The 19,405-nt window shown below is 38.0% G+C and overlaps 1 protein-coding gene across 1 annotated transcript; it reads left to right on the forward strand.

The window, feature by feature from the left end:
* Window positions 1–6,305: 6,305 nt before the first annotated feature.
* Window positions 6,306–14,006, forward strand: crybb1l2 (crystallin, beta B1, like 2). The gene is made up of 6 exons (XM_017463133.3): window positions 6,306–6,435; window positions 8,282–8,379; window positions 10,373–10,491; window positions 10,630–10,762; window positions 12,750–12,892; window positions 13,341–14,006. Exons 2-6 carry the CDS (start codon window positions 8,284–8,286, stop codon window positions 13,510–13,512), a joined length of 663 nt encoding a protein of 220 aa, XP_017318622.1. The 5' UTR covers window positions 6,306–6,435; window positions 8,282–8,283; the 3' UTR covers window positions 13,513–14,006.
* The last annotated feature ends 5,399 nt before the right edge of the window (window positions 14,007–19,405 follow it).

The following is a 19,405-nucleotide window of genomic DNA, read 5'->3' on the forward strand; positions in this document are numbered from 1 at the left end:
GGAACATAAACATTAAGGCATAGCATAATTGTAGTTGGAGGAATCATGGTGGTTTAATGGTTAGCACATTTTCCTCATACCTCCAGGGTTGCTGCCCTGTGAGCGCCGAGTTTGCATGTTCTCCCTGTGCTTCGGGGGTTTCCTCCTGGTACTCCAGTTTCCTCCCCCAGTCCAAAGACATGCATTGTAGGCTGATTGGCATTTCCAAATTGTCTGTTGTGTGTGAGATTGTTCGCTGCAATGGGTTTGCACCCCATCCAGCGTGCTGTCTGCTCCAGTTAGAGTCCAAGTAATGCTACAAGTTCAAAAATCATGTCGCAAGTCGTGTCCTTATGCCATCTGGTGCATTTTTCAATGATTTACAAAATGTTTTTAGCTATTCTTTCAGTGTAAAAACCATCATCCATCAAATTAATTTAATGAATTTAATCCAACTATTTAGAACGGCAAGTACGAGCTAAAACACATTTAGATAATGTGTACCATTGTTTATTTATTTATTGGTGCCACTACAGCATTTTAATTCAGAATTCTCTATCCACAGAAGCCAAACATGTTTCTCTGAGTTAAAATTAGATTCGAAACGTGAAGTGAAAAAAGGAAGTAGCTACTACTATAAAAGTCCATGTGTAAAAAGTGTATAATGTTATATGGCGCCTTATTTTGTGTCGGTGTTGCATTAATTCTGTAAAGGTGTCATCTCACTGTTTTCATTTGTCAGTGTGATGGATGATATAAATAGGAATGTGATTAACAGGTTGCAGTTAATGTTAATAACAACCTCCTCTAAGGAAAACATTATTGTGATTGTGCCAAGTTTTAAACCCTTCCAATCCAAATGACCAGTCATATAAACTTAGAAGCATAATGACTGTAAGAATAGTTATTATATAGTGAATAGTGATTTCTACTGCTATCACATCATTCCATTACAAAGCACATTAGTAATAATAACAGTAACTAGCAGACCTCCTGGATATACATTACATAAGGCACTTTTTAAAACCACCCCCTTGTGCAGATCACTTAGACCTGAATGTAAGTACAAAACCTGGATGTTATGTCTCACTGCATCACTGAGCGATTCTGCTCTTAGTGCTGAATGGACACTGCTGCCGTTGTGACAGGTGTAATTTAAATGTGTACCTGCTCGCTCTTATCGGTCCTCCTCCACCCTCATCTGTCTCTCACTGGCGGTAGCCTCAGTCTCAGTGTAGGACTTTCACTTCAGATGGACTATAAAAAGAGGCGAGAGCTAAAAATACAGGGAAAGAAAGTAAGCTAATCTGCTCGATGAGAGTTGTAGATGCACAAAAAAACCTGACAGTGACAGAGAGCTAGAAAGAGAATCTGAAAAAGAAACAGTAGGAGGACATTTTGACAGTAATGATGATTGGGGATTTTTGATTATTTGAATGCAGAATAATTTTCTCTAAAACATAAATAGTGTTGCCTTTTTTAACATAGTGCTTACATATTTAGCTGTCTGGCACTTTGTTAATATTTTTTTTATTTTTGGAAAGTTTAACATGTAACAAAATGTAACAACTTTATTTCCATTAGAAAAGAAACATACAACAAACACATAAAATTACATACAATACAAAACATTTGAAAGAGACAATTATACCAATATTTTCTCATAGGTGACTGGTATCGCACGACACTTTGCCTAGGGGTTGACAACAGCATAATAATAGCATTCTGTGAATGATCCAGCCAACAAATACATTTATACATCAGATTTCTTATTAAAGCCATAAAAGTTTTTACTCTTGACATATAAAATAGATTACTTGCACTGTTCTACCTCGGTTTTTCAATATAATCCTCATACAGTCATTGTAGGCAATCTAAAGCTGACATAGACTCACTTTTTTAAACCCAAAGGAGCAGTATAAAAAAGAGGTACGGTATGCTCTAAAAAAGATTATCTTAACCTGATCCAAACACATATAAAATTTTCTCACCAACATATTAACTTGGTCATAGAATATACGACGCTGCCTATACATATCCTCATCATCACACATTTCATCACTAATGATATACTCCAAGTATTTCGTTTCAGTGCACACATTTAGTACATGCCCTGACAGGAAAATGAAGGTCCTAATCCCCTTTTGTTCTACATACATGACAACACTCTTTTTTGCATTATATTGCACATCATATTCAATCCCATAATCAGAACATATATTTAGCAGCTGTTGAAAGCCAGCACTACTTGGAGAAAAAATGACCAAATCATCAGCATACATAAGATGATTGATTAAGATATTACCCAGCATACATCCAGTTTTACAGTCACTTAATTGTTCTGACAATTCATTCATATAGATATTAAAAAGAGAATAAACCTCTCTGCCGCACTCCATCACCTACTCCACTAGGAGCTGAGACACTATTACCCCATTTTACTGTCATACTCTGATTAGCATACCAGTATACCAAAATTCTTAGTATGCTGTTAGGCACAGCAGTTTGTCTTAGTTTACCAAACAACTTTTGATTAACTCTACGAAAGTCTTAGAGGTGTCAACGAAACCAATTCTAACAGAGAAATTTTGTATTTTATACAGTTCTACTATTTCTTTCAGTGTATATATACACACACAAATCAGTACTATGCTGTGACTTAAAGCCAAATTGGTTAACTGTGGTACCAAGATATACACCTAATCAATCTAATAAAATTGTTTACAAAACTTTTGATAACACACTAGCTAGTGTAATCGGTCTATAGTTATCCAAACTTCCCACCTTGCTAGCTTTATCCTTGATAACAGGCAACAAGGCTAACGACAACATAGACTCTGGCAACAGCCCATGTATTATCAAACCAGTAAAGCAAATGGCAAGAAGAACCGCAACCCTAGGGCTCGCAAACTTTAAATTTTCAGCAGTAATTTGATTCAAGCACTGGCTTTCCTATCTGTGAGCTGCATTATTGCTTTATAAACTAGTTGTAATGCCCACCATATCAGTACAGGAAACCTTTTCTACTTTATACAGTTCATTCATTACACAGTGAAACAAGGCAAAATAGTGTTGTTTCCACAGTTCAACTATATTCTCGGCTCCAGAGACACCCTCTATAGAGCATGGTAATATCACATTATTCCTATTTGATGCTGTTACATCCTTCCAGAAATCATTTACGTTATTATGTAGCAGATTTTTTGCCATCGAGTCTGCTCTCAATATTTTTTCATGTTTACAGACAAATCGAACTGCATATTTATACCTAGCATTAGTTTTAAAAAAATTGCTCCAGAAAAGGCCCCTGTCTGGGCCTACCTGCTAAGTTCCATGCCTTAAATGCTTCCATAGCTTCAGTATAGCATCCAGACACATACTTTTCCCACCTTGGCTTACTATTATATGTCTTATCAGTCCGTATAGAATATGGTCTACTAGTCATAAACAGCTCCCACAATATCATCATACATATCACACAAGGCTGAACCATGAGAATGTTCATTACAGTTCACATCTGTACACATAGCTGCATCTCTGGGTAATACCACCTCATTCAAAAGAGAATCAGTTTCCCCCTGATATATTAGAACATCATCTTTCATAAGTTTGGTGCAGTCTAATTTTACCGAACCATAACATCCTTCTTTTTAGAAACAGGTTATTTTTATTAACCTAACTTTGCTAGGAATTGTATAAATGTGTGTGAGACAGACGTGACTTAACCATATAGCCTTTAAAGGCTCTATTATTACTATTATTATTATTATTATTATTATTATTGTTGTTGTTGTTGTTGTTGTTGTTGTTGTTGTTGTTGTGATGATGATGATGATGATGATGATGATTATTATTATTATGATTATGATTATTGTACTGTATGTCTGACTCAAACCTACTATATAAAGCTATATAAATTTGCTCTGAGATAAAAATATAAATAAAAAAGGTAAAATGGATTAGGTCTGACTGTAACACCTTTTTTCCTTGATCAAAGAGCAGGCATGTCATATATATAAATTATTTTTCTTGTCTGATTAGGTGGAAGACTGTAATTTTATTATAGTTAAGGATGCACTTCCTGATTCTCCCCTCTATATTAAATCAAGATCTTTATTATCATATTTGAAGCCATGTTTTTGAAGAGGTACAACAGAAGCTTTTGAGGAATACAGAAGGCCGGGTTTCTTCTGGGAGCATTAAATAAGTCTGTAGCACCTATAACACTTCTTAGACTAGCGCAATTAGTTTTGATAAATAAAAACAAATGGTGCATTTGTCACTTGTTGCCTATAGACACTCACTTTAGTCAGTCATTTAATTTCACTCTCTCAGTTGAAACTTAGTATCTGTTTAGCAAAGTATTATAAATATGTAATAAGGCTATATTAAATCAATTGTGTGGGTCTGTGTGGGTGTGGGTGTGTGTGTGAGAGCGTGTGCATGTGTGTTTCTGTGCACTGTCAGCGAGTTTTCTGGAGCTGACTGAATACAGGCATGCACAGTCATGGCCCGTGTAGCAAGTACACAATAAGGGACAGTCACAGATGTTCATGTAGGTCAGCAAATGGGAAAAAATAGGTCAGATTGATTTTACTTTATACATTGTTCCAAATGTGAAGTAACAAAGTTACATTATATCAGTTATTCTGTAAACTCGGTGGCATTTTCATTGGGCCTTTTAGGTAGATCACCCCCATCCCCCATCATACACCTCGTAGGTTGTACTTATGTACAGTGCCCTGCACTAATATTGGCACCCTTGGTAAATATGAGCAAAGAAGGCTGTGAAAAATTTACTTTATTGTTTAACCTTTTGATCTTTTATTTAAAAAAAAATTGGAAACATACTCTGCTCTCATAGATATCAAACAATTGTAAAAAAACACAAGTTTAAAAAAATCTTTGTTAAATATAGGTGTGCAGCCTATGAATTCATATGAGAAAAATATATTTGAAGTATATTCCCATTGATATTTTACTTCTTTTTTCTAGTATACCTGGGGGACGAGGTACAGGAAATTGAACCATGACTTCCTGTTTCACAGGGGTATAAATATGAGCTAGCACATAGTCTCTTAGCCATTCATAACAATGAGTAAGACCAAGGAATATAGCTGTGATGTGCAGCAAAAGGTTGTTGAGCTTCACAAAATGGGAAGTGGCTATACGAAAATAGCAAAAGCATTGAAAATGCCCATTTCCACCATCAGGGAAATAATTAAGAAGTTCCAGTCAACTGGAAAAGTTATGAATCAACCTGGAAGTGGACGTGTGTCTATATCGTCTCAACACACTGTGAAGAGGATGGTTCGAGTTGCCAAAAAATCTTCAAGGATCACAGCTGGAGAATTGCAGAAGTTAGTTGCGTCTTGGGGTCAGAAAGTCTCCAAAACTACACTCTGAAGTCACCTACATCACCACAAGTTGTTTGGAAGGGTTTCAAGAAAAAAGCCTCTACTCTCATCCAAAAACAAACTCAAGTGTCTTCAGTGTGCCAGACACTACTGGAACTTCAAATGGAATCGGGTTCTATGGTCAGATGAAACCATAATAGAGCTTTTTGTTAATAAACACCAGAGGTGGTTTTTGGTGCACATATAGAGGTTACCATATGGAAAAGTTCCTCATGCCCACGGTTAAATATGGTGGTGGCTTTTCAATGTTTTGAGGCTATTTTTCTGCCAGAGGACCTGGACATTTTGTTAGGATACATGGCATCATTAAATGAAAACTTGACTGCCTCTGCCAGAAAGCTTAAAATGGGCCGTGGTTGGATCTTCCAGCAGAACAATGATCCAAAACATACAACAAAATCAACACAAAAATGGCTTACAAAATCAAGGTCTTGCTATGGCCGTCCCAGTGTCCTGACTTGAAACTCATAGAACACCTGTGAACTGAAGAGGTGAGTCCAACAGCATGGACCTTGAAATGTGAAGGATCTGGAGAGATTCTGTATGGAGGAATGGTCTCAGATCCTTGCCATGTATTCTCCAACCTCGTCAGGCATTATAGGAGAAGACTCAGAGCTGTTATCGGGTAAATCATGCAAAATCCAGGCCTAAAGCTGAGCAGGTGTCAATCAATGGTCCTCTGGCAGTTTTAGGGTTTGAGAACACTTTCATCTGGTCACTAACAAAGACCCTTTAACTGCTGCCATACCACTGCCCTTAATTCCAACACTTAAGGCATAATAAAAAAGTGTAAAATCCCCAGTACCTCCCTCTATTTCTAGCTTTACCCATACCCCCACCGCCCGTCTCTGTGTCTCTGTCTGTTTGATGATGGGGTAATTTCTATTCTGTGTGTGGGGTGGTGAGCTCAGCGGGTTTGTTTGTTTGGGTCTAATCCCATTACGTTGGGTGCTGGCCTATAAAAGAGCTACACATTCATTTTCAACACACACTGACTGGCTGTGTGAGAGAGAGACGCCGGCTACTCACTTACACTCAGGTAAGAAGCCAGAAAGAGACAAACAGTCCTAACACCTAATACTAATAATACTTATACTAATAATAAGAATAATATTTTGTTATTCAGCAACTACTAAGAATTATTTAGTAACTAATAGTAAAATAATTGGCTGAAAATGAACTCACCTGTAGGGGACCCATAGACAATGATAAAGCACATGAAAAATAACAAAAAGCAAGATGTTCATGATGACATCATCATTTGCTCTCAATGTAAATCAGGAGTAGAAGTGATACATAGAGGAAAACTGGGGCATGCAGTGAAGACCTGACTGTTAACAGTGATGACATAGCATTTACTCCGGCATTGACGCAGAAAGTGTTAGAGGAGTAGGAGGCGAATAACAATAACATGCTGTGAGTGCATATCACAGTTGCTAATGTCTTATGCACAGTTGATGTGTTGGAAAAGTAATGAAGAATAAAAAAAAAGGTGTCTGTCACCTCACTAAAATTATGACTGGGTAGAGACATGGGCTTCAAAGAAGACAATAAGAATGATATAGTTAGCCAACATAGGAATCAGAAAGGCAGCATTGAAGACATGTGAGCATAAATGAGTCAGTGTAACTTAGATATTGACTTACAGTATTCCTTTCTTTCTGTATTCTTCTATTCTCTTTGTGTGGAACTAATTTGTACACTTTTTTTGGCCTGGGGCATGGGGATTTTAAGGCTTCATCCAGGTAATAAGGTTTTTCTCATGACACTTTTTAACTGAGACACAAAAAGTTAGTTATTTATAATATTTTACTGTACCACTGTAGCATACTGGAAACTGCCAAGACCTCAATGTTCCTTTACATTCCCAAACCATAATGTTTATTATACAGTAACTATAAATTTGTGAAACTTTATTATGTGATAAGGTTTAAGTGTGTGTGCTGGACTTTCAGATGTTAGTAGGAACTAAACACTCCAAATTCCACAATAGTTTTCATACTTTACTGCTTTTTCATAACCGCAAATATTTTCACAGGAGCTTGATAAGCTTGAAGAATTTGACTTTATTATGCAACTTCACTGAGTAGCATCCAAAAGCTATCTTATGACTGTGCACTATTACCACAGCAAGTCAGCCTGCAGTTCATTATAGGAATACTTGGGGAATAATTTAAGGAACACATATTAGGGGTTAATGAGCTTGTTATTTGTTTAATAAAGCCCTAATTAGGCACTTGTATGCAGTTTATTCACTATGAATTCATCCTTATTCATAAACACTTCTATTAATTCATAACTGGAGGTCTGTTGTGTAAAAATGACAAATATCTGTGATCATGTTAAATTAATGCTTTATTAAGGCCTTATCATGCAAATTATTGAGCATAAATGAACAAGTTAATTAACTTTTTATTAGTGTGTGATACATATTATACATGTTGATTCTAGGAAGTATCAAGTGACCAAAGCTGAAAGAACAATCATCTTATCTCTGATGAAAAATAACACAGTAGAGCATTAGCCACCCATCATTTGGATTTAAATTTAAAGAATTAATATTGAAATGTATATGAATACCATAATATGAGACATGTATTGTAGTATTAGTGTGTTCAGCAGTCTGCAGTAGTGTCTTGAAGCCACCAGAACCTACAGGTATAAATATGTTGGAAACTTTTACACTAATATGATATGAATTTAGATGATCAATTAATGCGCAGTTGTTTATATAATGAAGACATTTAATAATTTATCACAACTAATGATGCATTTATTATTCATTTTCCCACAACATATTCCCAATTATGAACATGTGTTTATGAATAAAGTCTAAATTAAAAAATAAAAAAGCTAATGTTCTCGACCTCCTTTTTTAATCACAGTTATGTCTTCTGCTGAAGAGAAGCCCAAGCCTGCCGCTCAGCCTGACGGCAAAGCTGCGCAGGGCACCAAGTCAGACGTTGACATGGACACCTTCAGGGTAACACACACACACACACACACACACACACACACACACACACACACACACACACAAAAACACACATAACTTGAGACACCTCAATGTAACTCTAACCTTAACTTCAGTAACAAAAAGAAATTATTTTGACTTCTGCTTTTCTTTACGATTTAACTTCAAACCACAGGCTCATTTTAAATACCTAAATGTAGAAAATCTAAGCAATAGGTTTAACTGAATTGAGTAATGTCATTAACTTCTGCCCACCCCCTTTTTATTTTTTGTTGCTGAAAAGTATCACAAGGAAAAAGAAAAAAAAAATCAAATAGGCAAAGATCTCTGATCACTCTACTGGGCACCACACACAGTATACATGTACTGGTCTTAAAATTAATACAAACTCTGTGTATGACTCTTTTATCAATAGGCTTAAATGGTTTATCCTCCAAGTGAACCTCATATAGAGGATATAGTTTAGATGATTTAGAGCAGGGGTGTCCAGTCTTATCCGGAAAGGGCCGGTGTGGGTGCAGGTTTTCATTCCAACCAAGCAGAAGCCACACCTGAGTCTATTGAAAGCCAAGATCAACTGATTAAACTGGCGAATCAGGCGTGGTTCCTGCTTGGTTGGAATGAAACCTGCACCCACACCGGCCCTTTTCAGATAAGATTGGACATTCCTGATTTAGAGGATCCAGTTACTAAGCCCTTAAATACAAAGATTGAAGTATTTGGTAGAATATTTTCCAGTATTTTCTTGCCATTTTGTCCTTATAGGTTTTGTATTGTATATTACGAGATTAAACTGTAATAAAACGCAATAGAGTTGTTAAAACTATTGTCTGACAGTGTTATTTTTCATAAAGGCAAGACAAGCAAAGCATCCAGGCATAAACGCATGGTGATAATCATGACAAGTCTCGTTTTCCAATTCCAGTTGCCATAGATATATGCAGGTGAATCCTCTCTTTATATAAAGTTCAGAATGACTGGCTTAAGGACAACAGATGAACTCTTTAAAACGGTGTGTCTTATGGGGGTGGTGTTTAAAGGTGGATTTTAATACTTGAGCTGCAAAAAATGGCTTACATGGAACTGAAAAACTGTGGGGGGAAATGGTGGTGGTGTCTAAAAAAGAGTGGAGGATAATATGCCATTTCAGACTTTTTAAGCCTTAATTGTGCTTAATGGTGTATAATAATGTATTTTTATATACATTACATGTGAGCAGATCAACAATAATCTGTCTCTTTATTGTTGTTTTTGTCTTTATTACGTTTTAGAAACTGAGATCAATTTAAAAAATCCTGAAACACAGATGATAATTTATCTGGATTTCTTGTTCAACAGAATAGCTGTCCTTATTTCATCTGCAAATTGCCTCTCAACGTGCCGCTTGTAAGGGGAGTTAGAGGGAGCGTGCGTGCACACGTGGTGAGTGTGCATGGACGAAGGAGACTGTGTTTAGAACGGACATGTGTACTTGTTTGGTTTCTGTTCTGTCTCCTCCTTGTTTAGTCATTGGTTGGTTTTCGAGGGTGTGTATTAATTGTCTCAGCTGTTTACGATCAGGTTTGATTATGGGTGTTACTTAAGCCCCTCGTGTTGCTGCGCACTTCGAGCAGTATTATATGAATAGACGCCAAGGATATGTAAGCTACCTTGATGCTAAGTGGTCGTGTTTTCGTGCCATGTATTTTGTTCCATGCTTTGAACCTAGTCTCATGTTTAGTACCTCGATTATAGCTTTTCCAGTTTAGACCGCGATCCCTGTTTGTTAAGTTCTGGCTGTAAATAAAGACATTCTTCTGCAATTGCTTCTGCATCGAGTCCGTTACGTAACAGGTGTTAACAATTTTGTTTGAGAGAAAATGCTATTATTTATAATAATTATTTATAATAAAAGTTATTATATGTTGTCTTATTTTGTTTGTTTTTTTAGTTCTACTCATCTTCCCTTTACACACCTTTCTCTTTACATTCTTCTCCATTTCTTTTTTCCTCACGCGTGTAGATGTACGTGTTTGACCGTGAAAACTTCCAGGGCCGTATGATTGAAATCAGAAATGAGTGTATGAACGTGTGTGAGATGGGCATGGACAAAGTACGCTCCCTTCGCGTTGAATGTGGCCCGTGAGTAATAAACAGTTACATGCCGTTATTTCAGACATGACAGGAACAATTATAGTGAGATCCTCAAGTCAGGTTACTCACCCTGACACTTACTCCTTCTCTCTTTCTCTCTTTCTTTGTAATCTGCTCTGTCTGTAGTTTTGTTGGTTTTGAGCAGATGAACTTCTGTGGTGAGATGTACATCTTGGAGAAAGGCGAGTATCCTCGCTGGGACTGTTGGAGCAACTGCCAGAGGAACGACTATCTGCTCTCCTTCAGACCTGTCCGAATGGTATTAATTCTCCTCTCCATGAACCCTAAAACTAACTCTTCTTGATGTTTTTTCATCATTATGCTATGGTCTCATTTGTTAACCCATTCAATCCCACTGGGTGAAACTGATATGATATTATGGCATGTTACTGGAATGAATATGAACTTGTCACGTTCATGTGGGTGCTGAGGGTCACATGACTTCCTGCTTGCAGATTTCTATCAAAGTAAGCAAATATAATATGCGTAATATTAGCAATAACAATCCATACTTGATCAATATAATCTTTCAAAGCTGTATTATGGATAAGTTATTGTCCTTTTATCATGCTTACAGGAGGCAGAAATGTCAGCAGTCACAACTGTGACCAGTCAGATAACAGAAATACAGTACACTGTAAATATATAAGTTTTTGACAATGTCTCTGACATTGTAGATCAGGATGACCCAAAAGTGGGTGTATGCAAGTTTATATTGCTTCTTCTTCATTATGAGTTATTGGTAAATAATATATAGTAAAGTGTATTTAAGTTCATTCATCATTTTAAATATATTTAATTAAAAGGAGTAATATTCCTGAACACACACAGCTGGGGAACAAACTGGGCACAGAATCCGTGAAAGAGTGTCATAACAAACACATTCACCTTTGAATCACAGTATCGTCAGTGTAAATTTGTATGTTAATTTCCTTTCACAGTTTCTTAATGTTTTCATCTTGTTGACTAATTACATCAAGCAATTCTTTTACCGTGCTTATTCCAAAACATGTTGTACTATGAGACGCTGTTCTCTATGCTGAAGGTGCATCATTAATGTCAACAAAGAACAGAATAGCAAGTGCAGAAATGAGGGGCATGACTCAGGATGATACTGACATTTCAGGATGAAACTGACACCACTGTGTGTGTTTACTAGGACTGTTCTATTAATCATATCCATTGCACCAGGCAGAGGTCAAAATACAGGGTGATAAAAACAGCACAGGGTAATCAAGTAATAAAAAAAAGAAAATAAACAAACTATTCAGACTGCAATACCAGGTCACTGTGCAGCGGAGATGAAATCTACATATAGAGGACATATCAGATATTAAACTGATAAAGAATAGACACTATATTTAGCCAAAAGTCAGTGAAGTGATGGTTTCTTATTGGTTTTTATTCCTAATGGGTTTTGGTGGGTCCATGTGGAAAATTCAGGTTTCCATGTAGAACGTGGTTCCCTTTCAGAGACAGATGCATTCAGAAAGCTACGAACTTTGATTTATCCAAATAACCTTTTTTTAGGGTATAGCGATGCAACTGAGTAAAACAGCAAATGTAAATAATCAGAAACGGAACCAGTCAACGTGGATAGCACGTTTGCGTCGCACCTCCAGGATTGGCCGTTCAAATCCCATCTTTACCCTGTGTGCGTGGAGTTTGCATGTTCTCCCTGTGCTTTGAAGGGTTTCTTCTGGATATGCCAGTTTCCTCCCCCAGTCCAAAGGCATGCGTTGTAGGCTGATTGGCATTTCCAAATTGTCCTTAGTATGTGGATGTGTGTGTGTTAGTGAATGTGCCCTGCAATAGAATGGCACCCTGTCCAGGGTGTCCCCCGCCTTGTGCCCCAAGTTCCCTGGCATAGGCTCCAAGAATCCCCTGTGGCCCTGTGTAGGATAAGCAGTATGGAAAATGAATGGATGGATTTATACAACCAGTCAGCAAGCAGAGTTAACAAGAATCAAAATGGTCTCATGTTTATACAATTTGTAACAATTCAAACAAAAAATGATGAAGGTTAAACTTAGGGTTGGGGTCAAATAGGTTCCAACTACATCACCCTCGCTTATTTGAATAGTGTATTTCTTTCTTGAGACCAAGTTCCAAGGACAGGAAGCTCTGACCATATAAGGAGAGTGGCAGATTTGATGGGTCATTGTGGAAAGATTCAGTGTAGATGTGATGTCAGGGTAAATCTGCTTGAAAAGCTTAGAAGTAGAAAATAAATTTGTTTGCCACAGGACCCAGAGAAGCACAAGATCTGTCTGTATGAAGTTGGTGACTATAAGGGGCGAAAGATGGAGATAATCAATGACGATGTGCCCAGCCTGTACTCCTACGGCTTCACTGACCGAGTTGGCAGTATCATGGTCAGCTGTGGCACGTAAGTACTGGGCTACTTGCTTACGTGTATGTTACCAAGAGCCAAGTTTAAAATTAGGATTTCAGACAAATCAGTTGATTTAGCCTTTAGTTCTGTGAGAGTTTTATAAAAGTGTTCTAAATGTTGGTGGTGAGCTATAGCACATTAAGTGATCCAAGCAGCTCACTACACTTTACTTTTAAACTGAGTCACAAATGCAGAGTTTTCCATTTTCATGTCCATTATGCTTTAAAAATCCATTTGTGAAGATACACAGCATGGTAATGCCCAGCTCAGAAGGGGTCAGTCTTGTCTGACCCTTGATTAAAAATCCCTGCACAGTCTATTCATTACAGTCTCTCCTACATGTTCTACCTTTGCACCCGCCGGCACACTTCCTCACGCCCACAGATCTCCTATTTCTTCCTGCCTTTCATTGAATCTCCTCTCCTCTGCTTTCCTCCCTCAGCTGGGTGGGCTACCAGTACCCAGGCTACCGTGGCAGCCAATACCTGCTGGAGAAGGGTGACTACAAGCACTTTAATGAATATGGTGCTCGCTGCCCCCAGATGCAGTCCATGAGGCGTGTGCGTGACATGCAGTGGCACCCGGACGGCTGCTACACCATGGCCAGCAAGTGAGGCTTCGAGAGGATGGGAAAGAGAGGGAGAGGTGGGGAGAGAAAGAGAGGGTGTGGAGCTGATGGAAGAGGGGGAGGACCAAGGGACAAGAAGGAGAGAAGGATTATGCCATCCATATAAGGCAAAGAGGAAGAGAGTAATGGGTTGTGAGTGTATGTAATAGTACAAATCATGGCTGCTGACCATAGATAGTGATAATGTGTTTGTTAAGCGTAGGATGGCACACTCTTTTTCTCTCTCCTATCTCCTATCTCACTCTTTTCTTCTGCTTTCTCTTTCTGTTCTCTCTCCCTCATACTCCACTTCCTCATCCTCAAATCTATTCTATTCTTCTGAGGAAAATCAAGCAAACCACATCACACTCTTTTCTCCAACTGGGAATGGGATCAGGGGAGATGATTGACATGGGTATGAGTAAGGTGACAAAGTTTGGGCTTCAAGGCCATCTAAAACCCCCTCATCCTTATGAAATAAAAAGGATACATGTGGCATCACTCTGTTCTGTGTTATTCATAGCTTCAGCTATTCTAATACTTAGCTATCATTCTGACATAAACTAAATCTGGGAAGGAAAAGAAAATGGAGTAAAATCGAATACCTCTAGCCATTTCCAGTGCATCTAAACTAGCACAGACCTTCATCTTAGAGGATCAGTTTGTAAATTTTAATATGCTCTGCTGCCTGTGAGGCAAATGTGAAATGAAAATTAAAACATTGACAAGCTTTTTACCTTTACCCAAACCTATATCACTTCCTCTGATGATACTACATATGCCTTTTAGTTAAGCTAACCTCTATTCTGGGCAGGGATGGGCTAATTTCTGCCCTGGAATTCATTTTCACAGTACTTTAAAAATGATATGAGCATTCTAGGTCTAGAAATTCTTAAATATTGCGCGTTGCACCTTTAAAGTGTTTAAATTCACTGAAAACCTGTTTTCAAGACCATAACATTAGTTCTAATTGGACAATGAACTGCTTGAAAATAAGGTGCCTAAACTTTTACTCTGAATAAGTCCAGATTCAGTGAATATGAAAACACTCTAAACATTAATTACGCACCCCCTCCCTGGCAAACCAGTGTTGCATTGCCTGTAACATAACAATAACATTTACCTATCATGTGATCAATATTTTAGCCCCGCCCCCTCATTTATTGAAATAATGAAGCAATTTAATAGTTTTGCTGTCAATATAATCATAAAACTTTTTTTTATTACAATTATGGTGATTTTAATTAAACAATTATACTGTATATTATCCAATAATCTCTGTCTACCACCATTACTACTGGCAGGCATTTCGTCAAGTATTTTTATTTTTTAATTTCTTAATAACATATTCTTATAATAATTCTTCTTTTTAAATAATTGATGTTCTGTTACCAAATACAATTATAGCCCCAAATTTCTGTTAGATATTAAAATACCTGTTAGACATTCACTAATCAAGATGAAATATTTCATATAATTTGAAAAACAGGATCATCCTTATCCTTGTCAAGGGAGATGGAAACAGACAAAGTACAGGATTGCTAAACAGTGTGATGTATGATGGGTATCCTAACTATCCAGGCCTTTACAGTTTCCATGAAGGCCTGTTTGGATCCACCTGGAAATGTGCTGGTGAACAGGGTTCTGGTGGGTTAATCACCCATTCCGTTGATACCACAATGGACTTACCGTAGGTTAACAAGTCATATGGAGGTCGTACATGGATGACCTAAGCCATGTGTGAGGCAAAAGTGTTTAAGAAAGAGGATCATGAAGTGATGAGGTGCTCATACTCATGCATTTATACACCCTCCAGGACTTAATACACATCTTAATACACAGTTCTGGAAACTCATTAAAACGAATCATCTAGAGCCATGGTCCTCAAAGTGGGGGCCCAGGAATGCCCAGAGGTCCATGAAACATAGCCAGGGGCTCTGTGATTTTCTCATTTTGTTATAGTGGTGGAAATCACAACCGACCATCATTACAGTTTTTATTCCTATTAATACTGTCACCTGGAATCTAGTAATAATTTTAGTAAAAATATTTTCCATGGATGGAAAATTCTGAAACTGTCTCCAATTACTGTTAGCTAACAGATTACTGCACACATTTTGATAATGTGTCATTTTTTAATAGTTTGTGTGCAAAATAATTCTGTACTGAGATGGTCCATGAATTTTCTTTACACTTAAAGGTTTCTATTTCCCAATAAATACACAAAGAATTTGTTTAAAACACAGCGACCCTAAGCAGAATAAAGCATTTATTTATGATGGATTAAAGAACATGGTAGCAACCTATCCTGTCCAACATGCTTCTGTACTAATGAACATAGCTTTTCTTTGTCCAGCTAGTTACATGTCTGGCCACCCATTTGCATGAATGTCCAAACCCACAACTTTTTTGTCTGGTCCCATGGGATCCGGTCGCAATCGACATATCTAGTCTTTTCAGTACAAGTTTCCCAACCGAGAGATTTGCCCATGGACATGAGCATACAATTTCTAATTACAAATACAAATAAATCTGATTTCTGCTATATTATGAGTTTTCCTTCCTGTTAGCCCTTTATCATTTTATCATGGTGCAGGAATGGATGGTGTCACTGGCTAACTTTCCCTAATTCTTTATTTTTTCTAAATACAAACTATACAGCATAATTTTTGTCATGGATTAAGTTATAGAGGCTTATCTCTGGAAGATCCCAGAACAGAACAGACTAGATAACTAGTTATCATTAGCACGTGCAAACCAATGTGCCAAGTGTGTGTGGGTTCTCCATTGAACTCGGCAACTGTTGACCATGCAGACATGGGTAGCTTTTTTTTATTTGTAAGTGGGTGGTTGGACTTTTGCTCATATTAGATTTATGTACAAGAATGCACTAGCAGGTATGCAATGGGGTCTGTCATTATATATGTCCCATAGATATATAATTTTAGCTATGTATGATACGAAGGTATTGAAGGACTATTGTGTATTTATGACAATATCTAATAATAATATGGCACCACTATAGGACCTGCGTGTTTTAATACAGAATAGAATGTAAGCACCATTGTAGCATAGTTTGAATATAAATGGTGACTATGATTGAGATCATGGAGCACTTAAAATTAACAGTTGCACTACGTAGCATGGTTTTAATGTAGTCTTAAGTTATTAATTAGTATGTCTAACATCCACCATGAACAAAACTACTTGCTAATGTAACGATGGCACACCCATTCACACACTACAGACAATTTGGGAATGCCAGTCAGCCTACAGTGCATGTTTTTGGACTGGGAGAGGAAGCCAGAGTACCAGGAGGAAGCTTCCAAAGCACGGGGAGAACATGCAAACTCCACACACGCAGGCAGAGGCGAGATTTGAACCCACAACCCAGGAGGTGCGAGGCAAACGTAATAACCACTAAGCCCCATCATCAAATACTTTAAAACCATTTTAGTGTTAATGTAATGTTGTCCAAACATATGTTCAACTCTCTGCTGGCAACCTCACTGCCAGTGTTAGCTAGCCTGATGTACAATACTTTGTAATTATCGGGGGCTGTGGCTCAGGTGATAGAGCGGGTTGTCTACTAATCGTAGGTTGGCCCACATGCTGAAGTGTCCTTGGGTGAGACACTGAATCCCAATTTGCTCCTAAAGGCTAGTGCTTTGCATGGTAGCCCTGCTGTCATTGGTGTGTGAGTGTGTGTATATGTAAAAGGGTGAATGAGAAACAGCGTAAAGCACTTTGTAGAACCACTAAGGTTGAAAAGGTGTGATATAAGTGCAGACTGTTTACCATTTACCATTTACTTTGTAATTATAAATTCACATGTGGGGAATAGGACTACCAGAACATACACAATTTGCTAAATATAGGCTTGAATATAGGCTTACGTGTACGTCTACACGTACACGTAATAGAATACACTTGATGCAAGCTTGTCATGTGGACATATTGTTGGACTGACATGATGTTATTTGTGTTTGTGGATTTTATTATTACAGTAGACTTTTAAAGGTTTCTCTGACATTTGAAATCTCATAATCCTTCAAATGTTAGCAGAATACACTGTATATATGACAATTAAATACCCATGAATAATAATTCACGCATCTAGATTAATCAGACAAATACACTCATATTCATGACTCATATAATGCATTTTGTGTGTGTGTGTGTGTGTGTGTGTGTGTGTGTGTGTGTGTGTGTGTGTGTGAGAGAGAGAGAGAGAGAGTGTGTGTGTGAGTGGATTGGCATGTTTTTATATCTTGGTGGGGACTAAAAAAATCCCCACAAGAATTGGAATATCTGAGAGTTTTGACCTGCAGCTTTTATATAAAAATTTAATTAAATTAAATTAATAAAAAATCGACCAGGTGTGATTTTGGTTAGTGAGGTTAAGATTGGGGATTTAGGTGTAGGTATAGCATTAATTAGCTGCATTAATAATCATGTCAGTGGAAGGATGGAGGGTCCTCACAAGGATTGTAAGACAAACATGTGGATCTGTATGCATTACACAACAGCTTCAAGGTTTGCTCAGTCACTCAGTAGAAACTCATCGTATCTCAATATCTCATCTTACTGTCATCCTTCCCACACCAGGTCAGTGCTTCTAGGCACACACACACACACACACACACACACACACACACACACACACACACACACACACACACACACATCAGTATCTCAGGACTGATGTCAGGTTTGACGTCAGATTCCAGTTTGAAGTCAGATTCCCATTACTTTGTTAGAGGCTGCTGTGTTCCAGGCACACACACTCCAGCTGTGCTTGTATGGAGATATCAATAGGCAGGCATGGGGTAGAAGGTTGAGTATGTGATCAGTCTCTGTCTTCTTATATTTACTCTGGTCGTGTGCTCTGAGTAGTAACAAGCGGGAAATAGGTTTGATTTCAGAGGAACTGGGGGATGGACGAAGAAGAGAAAGTTATCTGTCGGCTCGGCAGGAAATCAATATGAGGTAATTGAATGTTCCTGCAATGGCGTACTGCTGCCACTAGAGGGAGTTGAGAGCTGAGGTTTTTGCACAAATATGGGCACAAAATAACACCTCATCATCCGTTATTCAATTGCCTAACACCGATTTCCTGAAGCTTCAAAGCAGCGGTAAAGCAAGCACAGAAAGCAAGCTCTCAGGAAAGAAAAGGCACTAAACTGAGATTTTAAGGTACAAAACCCTACGGTTCCTGTTGTGGTGGTACTCTCAGGGGTCTGTCTTTTATACATTAGAGAAACATCATTGCAGAGAAACATCATTAAGATACATAATTCCACTATAGTACATTTAAGAGTACATTTGTATTGTAAAGTATGAGATACAAACTGTACAGTATCTTTATTTCTGAGTGTGTGCATCTACTGTATGTCTTTTACAGCAAATCTCATTGCAAGATATATCTTTTGCACATTTGTATCTCTCTCTCTCTCTCTCTCTCTCTCACACACACACACACACACACACACACACACACACACACACACAAGCACACAAACTCACAGAGTGTGTCTTATAGACCTCTCTTTGCGTCATAGTCGCGTTGCAAGTTAACCGGGGGTGATGCACTTCTTTTTCTGGAACCCTACAAAACATGTTTCAGTGGAGTGTGATGTAACATATTTATCTCCCCTAAACAAACTAGTGGGAGTGAACAGGGAGGGGAGAGAAGGAGGACGTCAGAAAGAGAGTGAAAAGGAGAGAGAGAGAGAGAGAGAGAGAGAGAGAGAGAGAGAGAGAGAGAGAGAGAGAAACTGAGTAATCTTTGCACATATGTGTGCTGGCTGTCAGTTTTTCAGGAACAGGGGTGCAAGTGATTGCTTTTCTTCTGGTTTCATCAAAGATATATGCCCCGAGAAAGAGAAACTCACTTCAGT

Source organism: Ictalurus punctatus, chromosome 3 (assembly GCF_001660625.3).
Source record: "Ictalurus punctatus breed USDA103 chromosome 3, Coco_2.0, whole genome shotgun sequence".
In the NCBI taxonomy this organism is placed as follows: Eukaryota; Metazoa; Chordata; class Actinopteri; order Siluriformes; family Ictaluridae; genus Ictalurus; species Ictalurus punctatus.